At 39.9% G+C, this 14,072-nt stretch overlaps 2 protein-coding genes across 15 annotated transcripts in view; both read left to right on the top strand.

Moving 5' to 3' along the window:
* The window catches only part of LOC101019445 (lymphoid-restricted membrane protein), an 85,690-nt gene that overhangs the window by 55,264 nt on the left and 16,354 nt on the right, over positions 1–14,072 (top strand). Inside the window, exons 18-21 of one of the 5 annotated variants that reach the window (XM_021922122.2) lie at positions 4,728–4,808; positions 5,633–5,729; positions 8,383–8,530; positions 11,403–11,484. The gene's annotated coding sequence lies outside the window, so the exon portion shown is untranslated. Of the gene's footprint in view, positions 1–3,507; positions 3,570–4,727; positions 4,809–5,632; positions 5,730–8,382; positions 8,531–11,402; positions 11,485–14,072 lie in introns of all 5 variants that reach the window. The other 4 variants (XM_031650338.1, XM_031650339.1, XM_031650340.1 and 1 more) reach the window with 4 other exon arrangements.
* Positions 1–14,072, top strand: part of LRMP (lymphoid restricted membrane protein) — a 56,769-nt gene that overhangs the window by 6,075 nt on the left and 36,622 nt on the right. For 2 of the 10 annotated variants that reach the window (XM_031650343.1, XM_031650352.1), the window contains exons 2-6: positions 3,508–3,569; positions 4,728–4,808; positions 5,633–5,729; positions 8,383–8,530; positions 11,403–11,484. In XM_031650343.1, coding sequence (XP_031506203.1) covers positions 5,705–5,729; positions 8,383–8,530; positions 11,403–11,484 — 255 coding nt within the window. In that variant the 5' untranslated portion in view covers positions 3,508–3,569; positions 4,728–4,808; positions 5,633–5,704. Of the gene's footprint in view, positions 1–3,507; positions 3,570–4,727; positions 4,809–5,632; positions 5,730–8,382; positions 8,531–11,402; positions 11,485–14,072 lie in introns of those variants that run through there. The other 8 variants (XM_031650344.1, XM_031650349.1, XM_031650348.1 and 5 more) reach the window with 8 other exon arrangements.

The following is a 14,072-nucleotide window of genomic DNA, read 5'->3' on the forward strand; positions in this document are numbered from 1 at the left end:
AGGAGTAAAATTGTTAGGTCATAGCATAGCTGTGACTCTCACTTTTTGAGAAACTGTCAAACAGTTTTCAAGAGTGTTGATAGCATTTAACGCTCCCACCAGCAGTGTGGGAGGTTCTAAGTGTTCCACATCTTCAGTATTTGGTAGTGTCAATCTTCGTCATTTTAGCCACTCTACTAAATGGGTATTTCATTGTGATTTTAATATATGTTTTTCAGATGTAATGATGTTGGGCCCTTTTTCATGTGCTGATTGGCCATTGTATATCTTCTTTGTGAAGTGTCTAAGTCTTTCGCCCATTTTAAAATTAAGTTTTCTGTCCTTTTATTATTGGATATAAGTCCTTTGACAGATATGTGCTATGAATAGTTGATCTTAGTCTGGGGTTCTTTAATGAACCCTGATATTTTTAATATACAATTTTACAGAACATGAGGTTTTTTTCCAGTAACATATAGATAGTATTATACAAGTCCTGTACTCTATAAAATGTCATCCATCATTGATAGCTAACATGATTACGGCTCTAATAATGTTATAATTTTCATTTTCAATAGCCAATTAATTGTGGGGCCTTTGCCTGAGACCTCATTGCATAGTCATTTAGAAAGTTGCTTTGTCTCAACTTTCTTCAGAGGCAATGCATCCAAGACACCTGGTCCCATCCTACATGGCAGATGGCAACAGCAGGGGATACAGTGGCCATTGTTTTACCTCCTTCTATATGAAGCATATATTTGTTCTAGAGGCGTTACAGGTCCAACTCCAAACATGTAAAGCAGAATGCAAAGGTGAATGCAAATTGTGGTCATAAGCCAACTTGTTTTGCCATGTGGAAAATATGGAAATAGTTGCTACACATTGCACAAAACATCTGTTGAAATAAGGCTTTCAATTTGAATGCTTTGAGATAGACTGTTTCTAAAACCAAGATTGCCTGGTGAGCAAGCAGATGGACAATTTAGACAATCTTATACTAACTCATCATTGCTTCTGAAACACGGCTTCATTGGCAATTGTAAGACAGTATTCTGAATTTGTATTTTGGAGATACACGACCTTCAGAAGCACACCATGGCCACTTCTTATAGCTTTGGTTTCTATTGTTTAGACATAGGTCAGAAGGAAGACAGGGCCTTCCTTCTTAATACAGTTAAGACAGAATTTTTTAAAATTTTCATCTTTACCAGAGTCCTAAGTATTAATAAGAAATAAATTTTAAATGACTTTTGTAGGTTAGAAATACATTTCTTCCCCCCTGAGATGGAGTCTTGCTCTGTGACCAAGAGCTGGAGTGCAGTGGCTTGATCTTGGCTCACTGCAACCTCCACCTCCCGGACTCAAGCAATTCTCCTGCCTCAGCCTCCCGAGTAGGTGGGATTATAGGTGTGCACTACCATGCGTGGCTAATTTTTTTGTATTTTTAGTAGAGACAGGGTTTCACCATGTTGGTCAGGCTGGTGTCGAACTCCTGACCTCAGGTGACCCACCTGCCTCGGCCTCCTAAAGTGCTGGGATTACAGGCGTGAGCCACCGCACCCAGCCTAGAAATACATTTTTTAAAATATGCTTTTCTTCCTATGTAAGGGAGATGTTTGAAAAACAAACATCTGTTTTGCTCGTAGTGGGCCTAGTAACACTATGTCAAGCTTGATTGAGAAATAAGTTATTTTTACCAAAACAATAGTCCTATAAAATAAAAAATTTACATAGGTAATTTTCTACATAATTGAAGCTTTTAGAGCCTTTTTTCCTGAAAAAGTTTTAAAAATTAGATTATGTACTTCTTTTCATTAGTGTTATGCTCATGACTCAGAATTTCTTCAGGCTATTAAGATATAAAACAGTTGGTTTATAAAATAAGCAGCACCAGATTTCTATATATTTTGGATGCCAGATTATCTGCTGTTAATAATTTTCCTGGCTGTGAGTGATTTTTTTAAAAAAGCGGTAGCTATTAATATGCTTCCATAGAGCTCCTTATCCTTGTTTAAGTTTTGCTTTTAATCTTCTGTGGGCTGAGAAGGCCGTCAAACTGCTGAGAATTATGTGTATACCCAGAGCCCACTGCCCGAGTCGAAGTGTGAGATTTGCCACGTGAATAAAGGGCATAAATATCAGTATCTATTCTAGTTGTTCAAAAGATTTGGGTTTATTTTCCGGTTTTGGCTATGTTTCAGAGAGTAGGATTTGTCAAATAAATAATGTGTTATTATGTACATCAAAGAGCTAGTTAAATATTAGGTACTTTCCCCCCATTTCCATTATTCCAGCCATAAGACCTTTGGAGATTTTACTTAAGCAGAAAAACAAATATTTTTAGTTTCACTGAATGATACCCTGAGTTAAGCTCTGTTCCATGAGTCTAATCTCAGCTCCATGACTTACCAATTACCTTTTCAATCCTGTGCACGTCAGTGTTCTCATGATCCTGAGGTCTACTTGTAGGATTCTGGGATCCTAGGGCTATAATTTGAGGGCTCAAGCGGAGGCGTATTGGAGAGAGGATTTCTTTATCAGTAGGAGGTCAGACTGAATGACCTCTAAGATGTATTATTTATTTATGTATTTATGTATGTATGTATGTATGTATGTATGTATTTGAGAGGGAGTCTCGCTCTGTTGCCCAGGCTGGAGTGCAGTGGCATGATCTTGGCTCACTGTAACCTTCACCCCCCAGGTTCAAGCGATTTTCCTGCCTCAGCCTTCTGAGCAGCTAGGATTACAGGCACGCACCACCACACCCAGCTAATTTTCATATTTTTTTTTTTAGTAGAGATGGGATTTTGCCATGTTGGCCAGGCTAGTCTCGAAGTACTGGCCTGAAATGATCCACCCACCTCAGCCTCTCGAAGAGCTGGGATTACAGGTGTGAGCCACTGCACCAGGTCTAAGGTGTATTCTTAAGATTAGACAATTCTGTGACTCACTTCTAGAAGATAATTCACAAGTATCTATCAAAGTAAAATTTAAATACCCAAGGGAGATAATGGCTTATCTGTTCTAGCCTGCTTTTCCATTTTTCCCGTCATAAGTTCAGAGTGCCATTCTCAGAAATCATTATTTTCTTTTCTTCAGGCCCCAAATTTAAAGCCATTAAAAGTTTATGAAGCAATGAAATGAATTAAGGAAGACAAGGCTAAATATGCTCATACTGGACACGGTGGCTCATGCCTGTAGTCCCAGCACTGTGGGAGGCTGGGGTGGGTGGATCACCTGAACTCAGGAGTCTGAGACCGGTCTAGACCACATGGTGAAACCCATCTCTACAAAAAATACCAAAATTAGCTGAGTGCGGTGGCATGTGCCTGTAATTCCAGGCACATGGAGGTTGGGAGGTTGAGACAGAAGGACTACTTCAGCCCAGGAGGCAGAGTTTGCAGTGAGGTGAGATCATGCCACTGCACTCCAATCTGGGCAACAGAGCCAGACCCTGTCTGGAAATAAATAAATTAATTAATTAAATAAAAATAGTCGTATTGAGCTGGTTATAAATTCTCTTTGTAGCAACAATTGAGTCACTTCAAAAGAGGTTAATTGAAGGGGAACACCATGGCTTGCTGTTTCAGGTAAGATATCTCTGATATATGTTCAGTTACTGTAGAGGAAAATGTTCAATTCATGTAAGGTTTTGAAGCTAATTTATAACAGACACTGACTTTAATCATTAAGTTAACCAGTTTAGAATAAAATGTTTTGGTGTACTTTGTTCTCTTGTGCACTTAAAGTATTCAGCAAAACAAGAAAGGAGATCTTACGTTAGTGAGTGGCTACTGACAATATCTTCTAAAGAGGAAGCATTTCAGAATTTTCTTTGCCCCACCGCTATATCTATTAGCAAAGAGCCAGTTTTTCAGTCTTGGGGACCTCCTTTCTGATAGTAAGGGCATATCATTCAATTTATAATATGCTGAAATTTTGACTATTCTTGAATAGGCTTTGATAGTTACTGTCTCTTTTTTCTTTCTCATATTTAAATTAAACTTTCTATTTCTTTCTGTATGGGTCATCTTAAGATATCCCCGGTAGAGTTAAGTGTATTTCCTTCCCTTATGATAGTTGGTGAATCTCCTTTTTGTTCAGAAATGAAGAACATAAGGGAATAGCAAAGCAGCAAGGTTGGCACTGGAGGAAGATGATGGAGGAGGAAAGAAAGAAGGGTGATATTTGCATGTATCTGTTTCCAGGGCATAATGCAGACACATCTGTTAAACCAGGAAAAAAAAAATGAAGCTAGGCAGAGTGCCTAAAAAGCCCTCTGCAATAAGTTGAGCTGGAAAAACCTCCATATCTAAAGATGCTTTAATCATCTCAAGAACACCAACAACATTTTCTATTATAATATAACTATGATAGATGTGAATCTACCTCTTGGATTAAGGCAATAATTTCATAGCTATCAAATTTCCACAGACACCATTTTCACTACTCTGAGTTACATCTCTAACAAGCTTCTTTAGCCTCTGCCTCAAGATTTCAATGACAAAGCCATTCTGTTTCTTGTTCCTGATCTTCGGATTTCATTCCTAGATCAAGTAATGGGGAAAACACAATAGGAGGTTTACAATTACAAATGTGTTCCCTTGGAGTAGAATACAAGATAAAAAACTTGTCAATTTCACCCACTTTAGGTAGTGTCATATCTTCTATTAAGTCTAATATATTTGGGATCTTTGACCCTTTCATCATTCTGTCTTTGAATACACTCTACCATTTTCTCTTGACAGAGCTTTTTAGATGAGGAATTTCCTCACTATGATTCCCTGTCCTGCACAGATGCAATTCAACAACCTCTTCAAGAAAAATTGGTAATTGCAAGCTTTTTGAAAGTATTTAGGTAGTAATTGTGAATCAACAGCTATCCTCTAATAGAAAGCTAAATCCAGTATGTATCAGTAACCTTAGAACTGTATATATTGCTTTTATCAAGAGATTATCAAATGAGGCAACAGATAGCTATTTTCGTAAATGTACACATACATACACACAAACCTGGTTTGTCCTTTGTCGCCCAGGCTGGAGTGCAGTGGCGCGATCTCAGCTCACTGCAATCTCTGCCTCCCGGGTTCAAGAGGTTCTCCTCCCTCAGCCTCCCGAGTAGCTGGGATTACAGTCACACGCCACCACACACTAAAATACACTCTACTTGTATTTTTAGTAGAGATGGGGTTTCCCCATGTTGGCCAGGCTGGTGACCTCAAGTGATCCACCCACCTCAGCCTCCAAAAGTGCTGGGATTACAGGCATGAACCACTGCGCCCAGCCTGTTTTACTTTTTTAAATTGCAGTATCATGAAGAATTATGTAACTAAGTTTATTCCTCACCTATACCTCTTTCCTCAAAGCATTTGTTTACGTCAAAGTGTCAATTATTTGGAGTTGATGATGTTAGCATTCTGTTAGATTATTAAATTGTGAATTTTAAATAAGAATTATAATTTACTCATGTATACCTTTTGATCAAACACTTGAAAGCTTTTTTACTTGACATCATTTATTTTCTTCTCGATGTCTCTCACAGGGTCATTTGAGGCTCGTGATATTCTTTCTACCTTTGAAAATGGAGGTAGTAGATTATGAAATATATGTTACATTCCTTTAGATGGCTACTAATAGTTGGTTTTCTGTTCAGAAGCAGTGTTGCCACAAATTATATGGTGGTCAAGAAGGAAGAATACATCAGACACCCCTGACCTTGAAACATATGTGCTGGTACACACCTCTGCTGGGTAAGCCCCCCTTCTATACCTGCTTAGACACAAGTAGGGGTAGAATTCTATTTGAAAGGGAAAATAACTAGTTGTTATTACATTTGTATAGGAAAAATTGTTGAATACTTGGATATTTATCCCTGAATTCAGTCAATCAATATATATTTGAGTACCTACTCTGTGCAAGGTGCCATATTATGCATGATAAAGAATAAGTCCTGGCCAGGCACGGTGGCTCGCGCCCATAATCCCAGCACCTTGGGAGGCCACAGCAGGTGAATTGCTTGAGCCCAGGAATTCGAGACCAGCCTGGGCAACATCTATAAAACAAACAAACAAAAAAGAGTAAGTCTTAAAGTAGGTCACAGACTAGCAAGGAGACAAGACCTGGGCTCAGAGAAGTCAAAGATGATTCCATAGAAGAGGTTAGAGTTGAATTGGCCTTGAAAGATTAGTTGGCTTTGGAAAAGCAAAAAGCGTCAAAAAAGTATTCTAATGGGTGAGAGTAACATGAGCAAACAAAACAAAAAAATAAGAAGAGAAGTAAGAATCAAAAGCCTTAAGTGTTTGAAAAAGAGCCAAAGGTAGGCAAGTCATTTTGAAAACAAGAGGATTCGGGTTCAGATACAGTAGAAGAGATATTTGGAGAAGGAAAAGTGGGGTGTGGGCCAAATTTATAGTCAATGCCAAGAGAAAGAGCTTTATTCTAAGAAATGGTCAAAGTAGTGACACCTCTCAGCATAACATGGATGCAGTTAAAAGCCAAAATTAATGTCTAGTTCTGAAATGACAAAAGAAATGATTGTCAAAGTAAATTTAAGAAACATTTGCTGGATACTAAAATTTACTTTCTATGTCACATGCAGAGATGTTTATTTTTATGTTTAATAAATTTTGATTTAATTATTCTAAAAAAAAAAAAAGAAGGAATAAAGAGAAAAGTAGAGTGATTTGGTGATCATTTAAATTTGAGAAGGAAAAACTATTTCTAATGGAGTGTCTATTTTGTGTCAGGCAATATAGATTAGTGCTTTATAGAGATTATTCACAATAACTTAATAACCACCGCCAACAGTGGGAGTACTTAAACAGTGCTTGCTGGCCAGGTGTGGTTGCTCATGCCTATAATTCCAGCACTTTGAGAGGCCGAGGTGGGCGGATCGCTTGAGGTTGGGAGTTTGAGACCAGCCTGGCCAATATGGTGAAACCCCATTTCTACTAAAACTACAAAAATTAGGCATGATGGCGCACACCTGTAGTCCCAGCTACTCGGGAGGTTGAGGCAGGAGAATCACTTGAACCCGGGAATTGGAGGTTGCAGTGAGCCGAGATTACACCATCACATTCCAGCCTGGGTGTCACAGTGAGACTCCGTCTCAAAAAAAAAAAAAAAAAAAAAAAAAAGAGAACGAGTGCTATGTGCCAGACACAGTTCTATGCTCTTAACATATCTATTAACTCATTTAATCCTCACCATATCCCTATGAGGTAGATGTTAATATAATTACCATTCAAAAGATAAGGAAACAGAGGAACATTGAGTTAATAATTTGCCTCAGGTCATCTGTCACTATACATAAGCAAACTGAGGCTCAGAGTGGCTTAGTTATTTATTCAACATCACACAATTGGTATGTGGCAGAGCCAGGATGTGAACCAAAAATTTCTGATTGAGTCTAAACTCTGTTTCTTCTATTAAACTCTGCTGCCTCCTATACTCAGAAACACACATAACAAGATGGTTTTCCCTAATAAATGATTTGTCATCTCAACCTATTTCCCCTACCAGTCTTTGATGGGTTCTAATGACCATGTCTGATGCTTTTCTCTTCTGGAGGCTGCAAAATTGTTGTGTAAAAGACCAGATAGTAAATATTTTAGTTTCTGCTGTAATTACTCAACTTTACTGTTGTATCACACAAACAGCCATGGACAATATAGGAACAAATGGGTGCGGACGTGTTCCAGTAAAACTTTATTTTATTTATTTTTTGAGACAGGGTCTCACTTTGTCACTTAGTGGCACAAACACGGCTCACTGCAGCCTCAATCTCTTGGGCTCAAGTGATTCTCCTGCCTTAGTCCCCCAGGTAGCTGGGACTACAGGCACATGCCATCACACCCAGTTAATTTTTGTAATTTTTGTAGAGTTACAAAACTTGTAATTCTAAAAAATGTTGCCCAGGCTGGTCTGAAACTCCTGAGCTCAAGCAATCCACTTGCCTCAGCCTCCTAAAGTGCTGGGATTATAGGCGTCAGCCACCACACCTGGTCACAGTGAAACTTGACAAAAACAGGCAGCTTACTGGATTATTTTCGCCTGCTGGCTATAGATTGTTAATCCCTCTAGTTGCTTAGTGGACAGGGGTTTTCTGGTCTCTCCCACACTTAAAAAAGCTTTTTTGAAATTATTACTTTTAAAATATTATTATTAGAACTAAAATTCTTATTTTATATAAATATTACTGTCATTCGCAAATGCTTTGTCAAAATTAAGCGTTTGACATTTTTACCCTCTGTGATTAGGCATCAAGGGAGTTTATGTTAAAATGTTACTAGAAGTGGGTCAACTTTCACTTTTTCAGTCTCTCAAGAGGGAAAGACTTTATGCTTCAAGATAGTTTGAACCAGAAATTGGTCTCTATTTTTATTTTTTTCTGTTCTACTGCAGATGCCTTATCTCTGGATAGTTTTACAGCAGTTCCAACCCTGGAATCAACACCTTTCTCAGGTGTAGCCAACCAAACCCACGCTCTGTGTGAAAGGCCCACGTATGGAGAAGTAAAGGACGGTGTTTTGTATATAACAAGACAACACAAGTAGGTTAAGAGCAAAATTTACTTACTCTACTCCTCATGGGTGGCCTATTCCCATTGCCTAACATTTTAATTGGTTGGATTTTTCATAACGTGAGATCACATCTTTATTATGGAACTTCTCTAACTTCCTGAAAATTTACAATTTCTTTCTTTTTGCTTTCTTTTTTTTTTTTTCTTTTTTGAGATGGAATCTCGCTCTCTTGCACAGACTGGAGTGCGGTGATGCGATCTCGGCTTACTGCAACCTCTGCCTCCCGAGTTTAAGCAATTCTCATGCCTCAGCCTTCCAAGTAGCTGGGACTACAGACACACGCCACCATGCCCAGCTAATTTATGTATTTTTAGTAGAGATGAGGTTTTGCCATGTTGGCCAGGCTGGTCTCAAACTCTTGGCCTCAAGTGATCTGCCCTCCTCGGCCTCCCAAAGTGCTGGGATTACAGGTGTGAGCCACCACGCCCAGCTGAAAATTTACAACTTTGAGATAAAGTTATTGCTGTAGTTTTCTTGGAGTGTAGTTTTCTTGCTTTCCTCGAATTTCATAATGCCACTCTAAAGCTTAAAAGACAAATTAGACTACGTAAAATGTTTCCAGTTTTTAGGAATATACCATAGACTGCTAAGTTAACATAGGTAACATGTTAACATAAGTTAACATAAGAAAGAGAATGATCATCATTCTCTTTCTTTCACATTCAAGGTTAACACATCTTTGGGAACCTGTCCTTGTCCCTGCACCCTACCCTCTTCCTCTTTAAGTACACAGACTAATCTTTCAATCTAAAGGAAAAGCACACTCACCAGTGGAGTGTTTTTTCCTACTGTGGTCTCAACACCACACTTCCGATACCAGATGTGTGGGGGCTTTTTCCCCCACACTCCAAGCAATTTTCCACACACCAATCACTTCTTCAGCAGACATGAAATGGGCGTCCAGTAATTCAGTTCAATTCCAACATTATCTACCTGGAAATAGCATCCGATTCCACAGGTTAAGGGCTCAGTCCCACAAGGCCGGTCCCTGCTTGAGATGCCACTTGCGGGTTCCAGACTGTGACATGTGCTTCGGACCAACTCTCTATAAATTGGGGGTTCCCAAGACCCCCTTCTTGGGTTCAAATAATTTGCTGGAGTAGCTCACAGAACTCAGGGAAACACTTTCCTTACATTTATCCACTTACTACAAAGTCTATTTTATTTATTTATTTAAATTTTTTTTTTTTGGAGGCAGGGTCTCACTCTGTCACCCAGGTTAGAGTACGATAGTGATTTGGGCTCACTGCAACCTCGACTTCCTGAGTTCAGGTGATTCTCTCACCTCAGCCTTCTGAGTAGCTGAGACCGCAGGTGCCTGCCACCACGCCCCGCTAATTTTTGTTTTTTGTTTTTTGAGACAAGAGTCTCACTCTGTTGCCCAGGCTGGAGTGCAGCAGCATGATCTCAGCTCACTGCAACCTCTGCCTCCCGGGTTCAAGTGATTCTCCTGCCTCAGCCTCCCAAGTAGCTGGGACTACAGGCACTTGCCACCACGCCCAGCTGATTTTTGTATTTTTAGTAGAGACAAGGTTTCACCATGTTTACTAGGCTGGTTTTGAACTCCTGACCTCAGGTGATCCACCAACCTCAGCCTCCCAAAGTGCTGGGATTACAGGTGTGAGCCACAGCACCTGGCCTTGTATTTTTTGTAAGACAAAGTTTTTCCGTGTTGCCCAGACTGGTCTTGAACTCCTGGACTCAAGTGATCTTCCCATCTCAGCCTCCCAACATGCTGGGATTACAGGCGTGAGCCACTGTACCAGGTGACAAAGTGTATTTTAAAGGATACAAATTAACAGCCAGATGAAGAGATACATTGGAAAGGTTTGGAAATGTCTCAAGCACAGGAGGGTCTGTCTTTGTGGAGTTGGGGTGTGCCATCTTCCCAGCACATGGCTATGTTTTAGTTCACCAAATCAGAAGCTTTCCAAGTGCTGTCCTTTCAGGTTTTTATGGAGGCTTTACTAGGCAAGATTGATTAAATCATTGGCCATTGGTGATCATCTCAGCCCGTCTCCCCTCCCAGGAGCTTGGCAGGGTGGAGTTGAAAGTTCCAACCCTCCAACCACAGATTGGTTCCCCGGCAACCAGCCCCTCATCCTGAGGCTATCCAGAAGCCCACCAAGAGACACCTCTTTAGAACAGATGCTCGTAATACTCAGAAAATTTCAAGAGATTCAGGAGCTCTGTGTCAAACACTCCTATCACTCAGGGAATTACAAAGGTCTTAGACACACTGTATCAGGAACCAGGATCAGAGACCAAATATTAAAGATTCCCCTAGCACCTCTGTCTACAAGGATTTTAGGAGGTCTGTCTCAGGAACTGGGGGCATAGATCACAATATCAACAACATCCTGCTAAGTTAACTTAGACAGGTTTTGATCCTATTTCTGTTTCTTTCACACTCAAGGTTAACAAGCTTTTGGGAACCTATACCTGTCCCTGCCCTCATCCTCCTTCGGTGCTCATTTGCACCTGCCTTTCAAAGTATACAGACTCATCTTCCTTAGGAAACATTCAAAAACGTCAGTGCATTTTGTGAGGAACTAATCTACCTCAATAAAATTTCCCTTCTGTATTGAGGGTGAGGAAGAATGACTTTGAATTGCAAATGCTTCATTTTCATCTTTGGCTGGATTCTCTGTTGTTTGTAACCTCTCTCTGATGGAGGTGGGAGCTCTCTTTCATTATGTGTTACTTAAACCATGAACTTCATTAGAAATTTGATAAAATTGGGACTGGGCATAGGGGAGTGAGAACTGTGTTATTGTTTAGTGTCTGCTAAGATTTGCAGTTTTTTCACCTGTAGTAGATAACTCTACTTTCTACTGCCAGGTGCCCAGGCCCCACAAGTGGCCCCAACCCAGGAACAAATCTCTCAGGCTACATCAGGATGAATGATGACCCAAGCATGGAAGTGAGTGTTGGACTGGATTTTGGTTTCATTTTCAGTATTTGCATATCCTGTTCTTCTTCTATGGGTATTCTTTTTCCCTGTCTTTTTTATTTTTTTAAGTATTATGGATATTCTTGTAGCAAGTCTGAGTCTGCTATTCCAAAACTCAGATGCATGAGAAATAGCAACCTTTGAAGTCAAGAAATTAAAATTATTTAATTTGAGGGCTTTCTACCCTGTGTTTAGTATACTCTGTGGGTTATAGAACCAAAAATAGATTTCAATGAAGTGGGCTAGACTTTTGGTTTGAGAGGCAGGCTGGTGTGGGACTTAAATTCACTAGTGACTGTAAGAAGCCTCAGATTCTGTTGATTCTCCAAGAATTGAGGTCAAGGCTGGATAATCTTTGAAGGGCTGGTACCCTTTGTCAAAGACCACAAAGCAGGGCCATGCCCATGGAGAGTAGTCAGGTACTAATTGACAAAGTTAGGTGCTAATGCCACTATTCTACCCACAAGAAAAGAATAATACTAAATGACCTGAGAAGGTCACTTAGGTCACTCTCTCTATCATCGAGATGTGGTTGGAATGCCTTCCTCAGTCTGCAGCCTGAGCCTCGTGATCTTCTCAATCAAATGGAGCAGGCAGTTCTGTTTCAGGATCTGGCAGAACATCATTCTTCTTTCTTTTACATTTTAATTGAGATATAACTCACCCACCAGACAATTCATTAATTTAAATTATTCACTTAAATGACTTTCCGTATATTCACAGAGTTGTACAACCGTCACCAAAATCGGTTTTAGAATACTTTGATCACCCCAGAAATAAGCTGCATACCCTTTGGTAGTCTCTCCCTATTTCCTCCTGTCTGCAACCCCCAGCTCTAGGCAACCACTAATCTACTTTCTTTTTTTTTTTTTTTTTTTGAGAAGGAGTCTCACTTTGTCGCCCTGGCTGGAGTGCGGTGGCGCGATCTCGGCTCACTGCAAGCTCCGCCTCCCGGGTTCACGCCATTCTCCTGCCTCAACCTCCCAGTAGCTGGGACTACAGGCGCCCGCTACCATGCCCGGCTAATTTTTTGTATTTTTAGTAGAGACAGGGTTTCACCGTGTTAGCCAGGATGGTCTTGATCTCCTGACCTCGTGATCCGCCCGCCTCGGCCTCCCAAAGTGCTGGGATTACAGGTGTGAGCCACCGCGCCCGGCCCACTAATCTACTTTCTGTCCTATATATTTGCCTATTCTGGATATCTCATATAAATGGAATCATACGATACGTGGCCACCTGTGCCCAGCTTCTTTCAGTTAAGGTTCTCAAGGTTTTCAGCATAAGGTTCTTAAGACTCATCTATGTCATAGCATGATATCAGTACTTCATTCATTTTTATGGCTGAATAATATTCCACTGTATAGATACACACCACATTTTGTTTCTCCACTCATCAGCTGATGGACATTTGAGTTGTTTTTACTTTTTGGCTATTGAAAATAACGCTACTATGAACATTAGAGTATTGGTTTTTGTGTAAACATGTTTTTGATTCTTTTGGGTGTGTTCTTGTGGCAGTTACTGCATCACACAGGAACTATACGTTTAATGTTTTTGAGGAACTGCAAAATAGACTTCCAGGGTGGCTTTGTCGTTTTACATTTCCAACAGCAAGGTATGAAGATTCTAGTTTCTCTGTATCCTCACTAAATATTTGTCTGTTTTTTATTAAAGCCATCTTTGTGGGTGCAAAGTGACACCTCATTGCATTTTTGGTTTGCATTTCTCTAATGATTAATAATGTTGAACATCTTTTCGTGTGTTTGTTGGCCATTTGTATAACTTCTCTGAAGACATGTCTACTCAGATCCTTTGCTCATTTTAAAGATGGGATTATATTTCTTTTTACTATTGAATTGTACAAGTTGTTATTCTTCCTGTTAAGTGTGTGTATGGCGTTTTGTTGTTGTTGTTGTTGTTTATAAATACCTGTCTGAGTAGCTAAGAAAAAGAAAGAAAAAGGAAATGAATCTATTTTGCTCTTACCTAGAGGCCAAGGTGGGCGGATCACTTGAGGTCAGGAGCTCAAGACCAACCTGGCCAATAGGGTAAAACTCTGCCTCTACTAAAAATACAAAAATTAGGTGGCGGGCACCTATACTCTCAGCTATTTGGAAGGCTGAGGCAGGAGAATTGCTTGAGCCCAGGAGGCAGAGGTTGCAGTGAGCCGAGATTGCCCCACTGCACTCCAACCTGGGTGACAGAACAAGACTCCATCTCAAATAATAAAAATAAATTGAAAAAATTTAAAAATTTAAAAAATATATTTTGCTCTTACCTAGCAATTCTTATAAAGTTTTAGTAAAGGACGTTGAACTTGGAAGCTTACAGGATGTTTGGTTATTAGTAATTTCCCTTTTATCTGGCACTGAGTTTACTAAGAAGAAGGAAAAAACAAATATCAGTTGTGTGCCAGGAACTTTGTACAAAAGCATTTTCACATGCCATGTGATTAATCTTCTCCACACGTCTCTGCTTTTTACAAAGGAGGCAACTGAAGTTGAGGGAGTTAAATAACTTGCCCATGATCACTCAATTAATAAATAACAAACCTGGGA

This window comes from Papio anubis, chromosome 9 (assembly GCF_008728515.1).
Source record: "Papio anubis isolate 15944 chromosome 9, Panubis1.0, whole genome shotgun sequence".
In the NCBI taxonomy this organism is placed as follows: domain Eukaryota; kingdom Metazoa; phylum Chordata; class Mammalia; order Primates; family Cercopithecidae; genus Papio; species Papio anubis.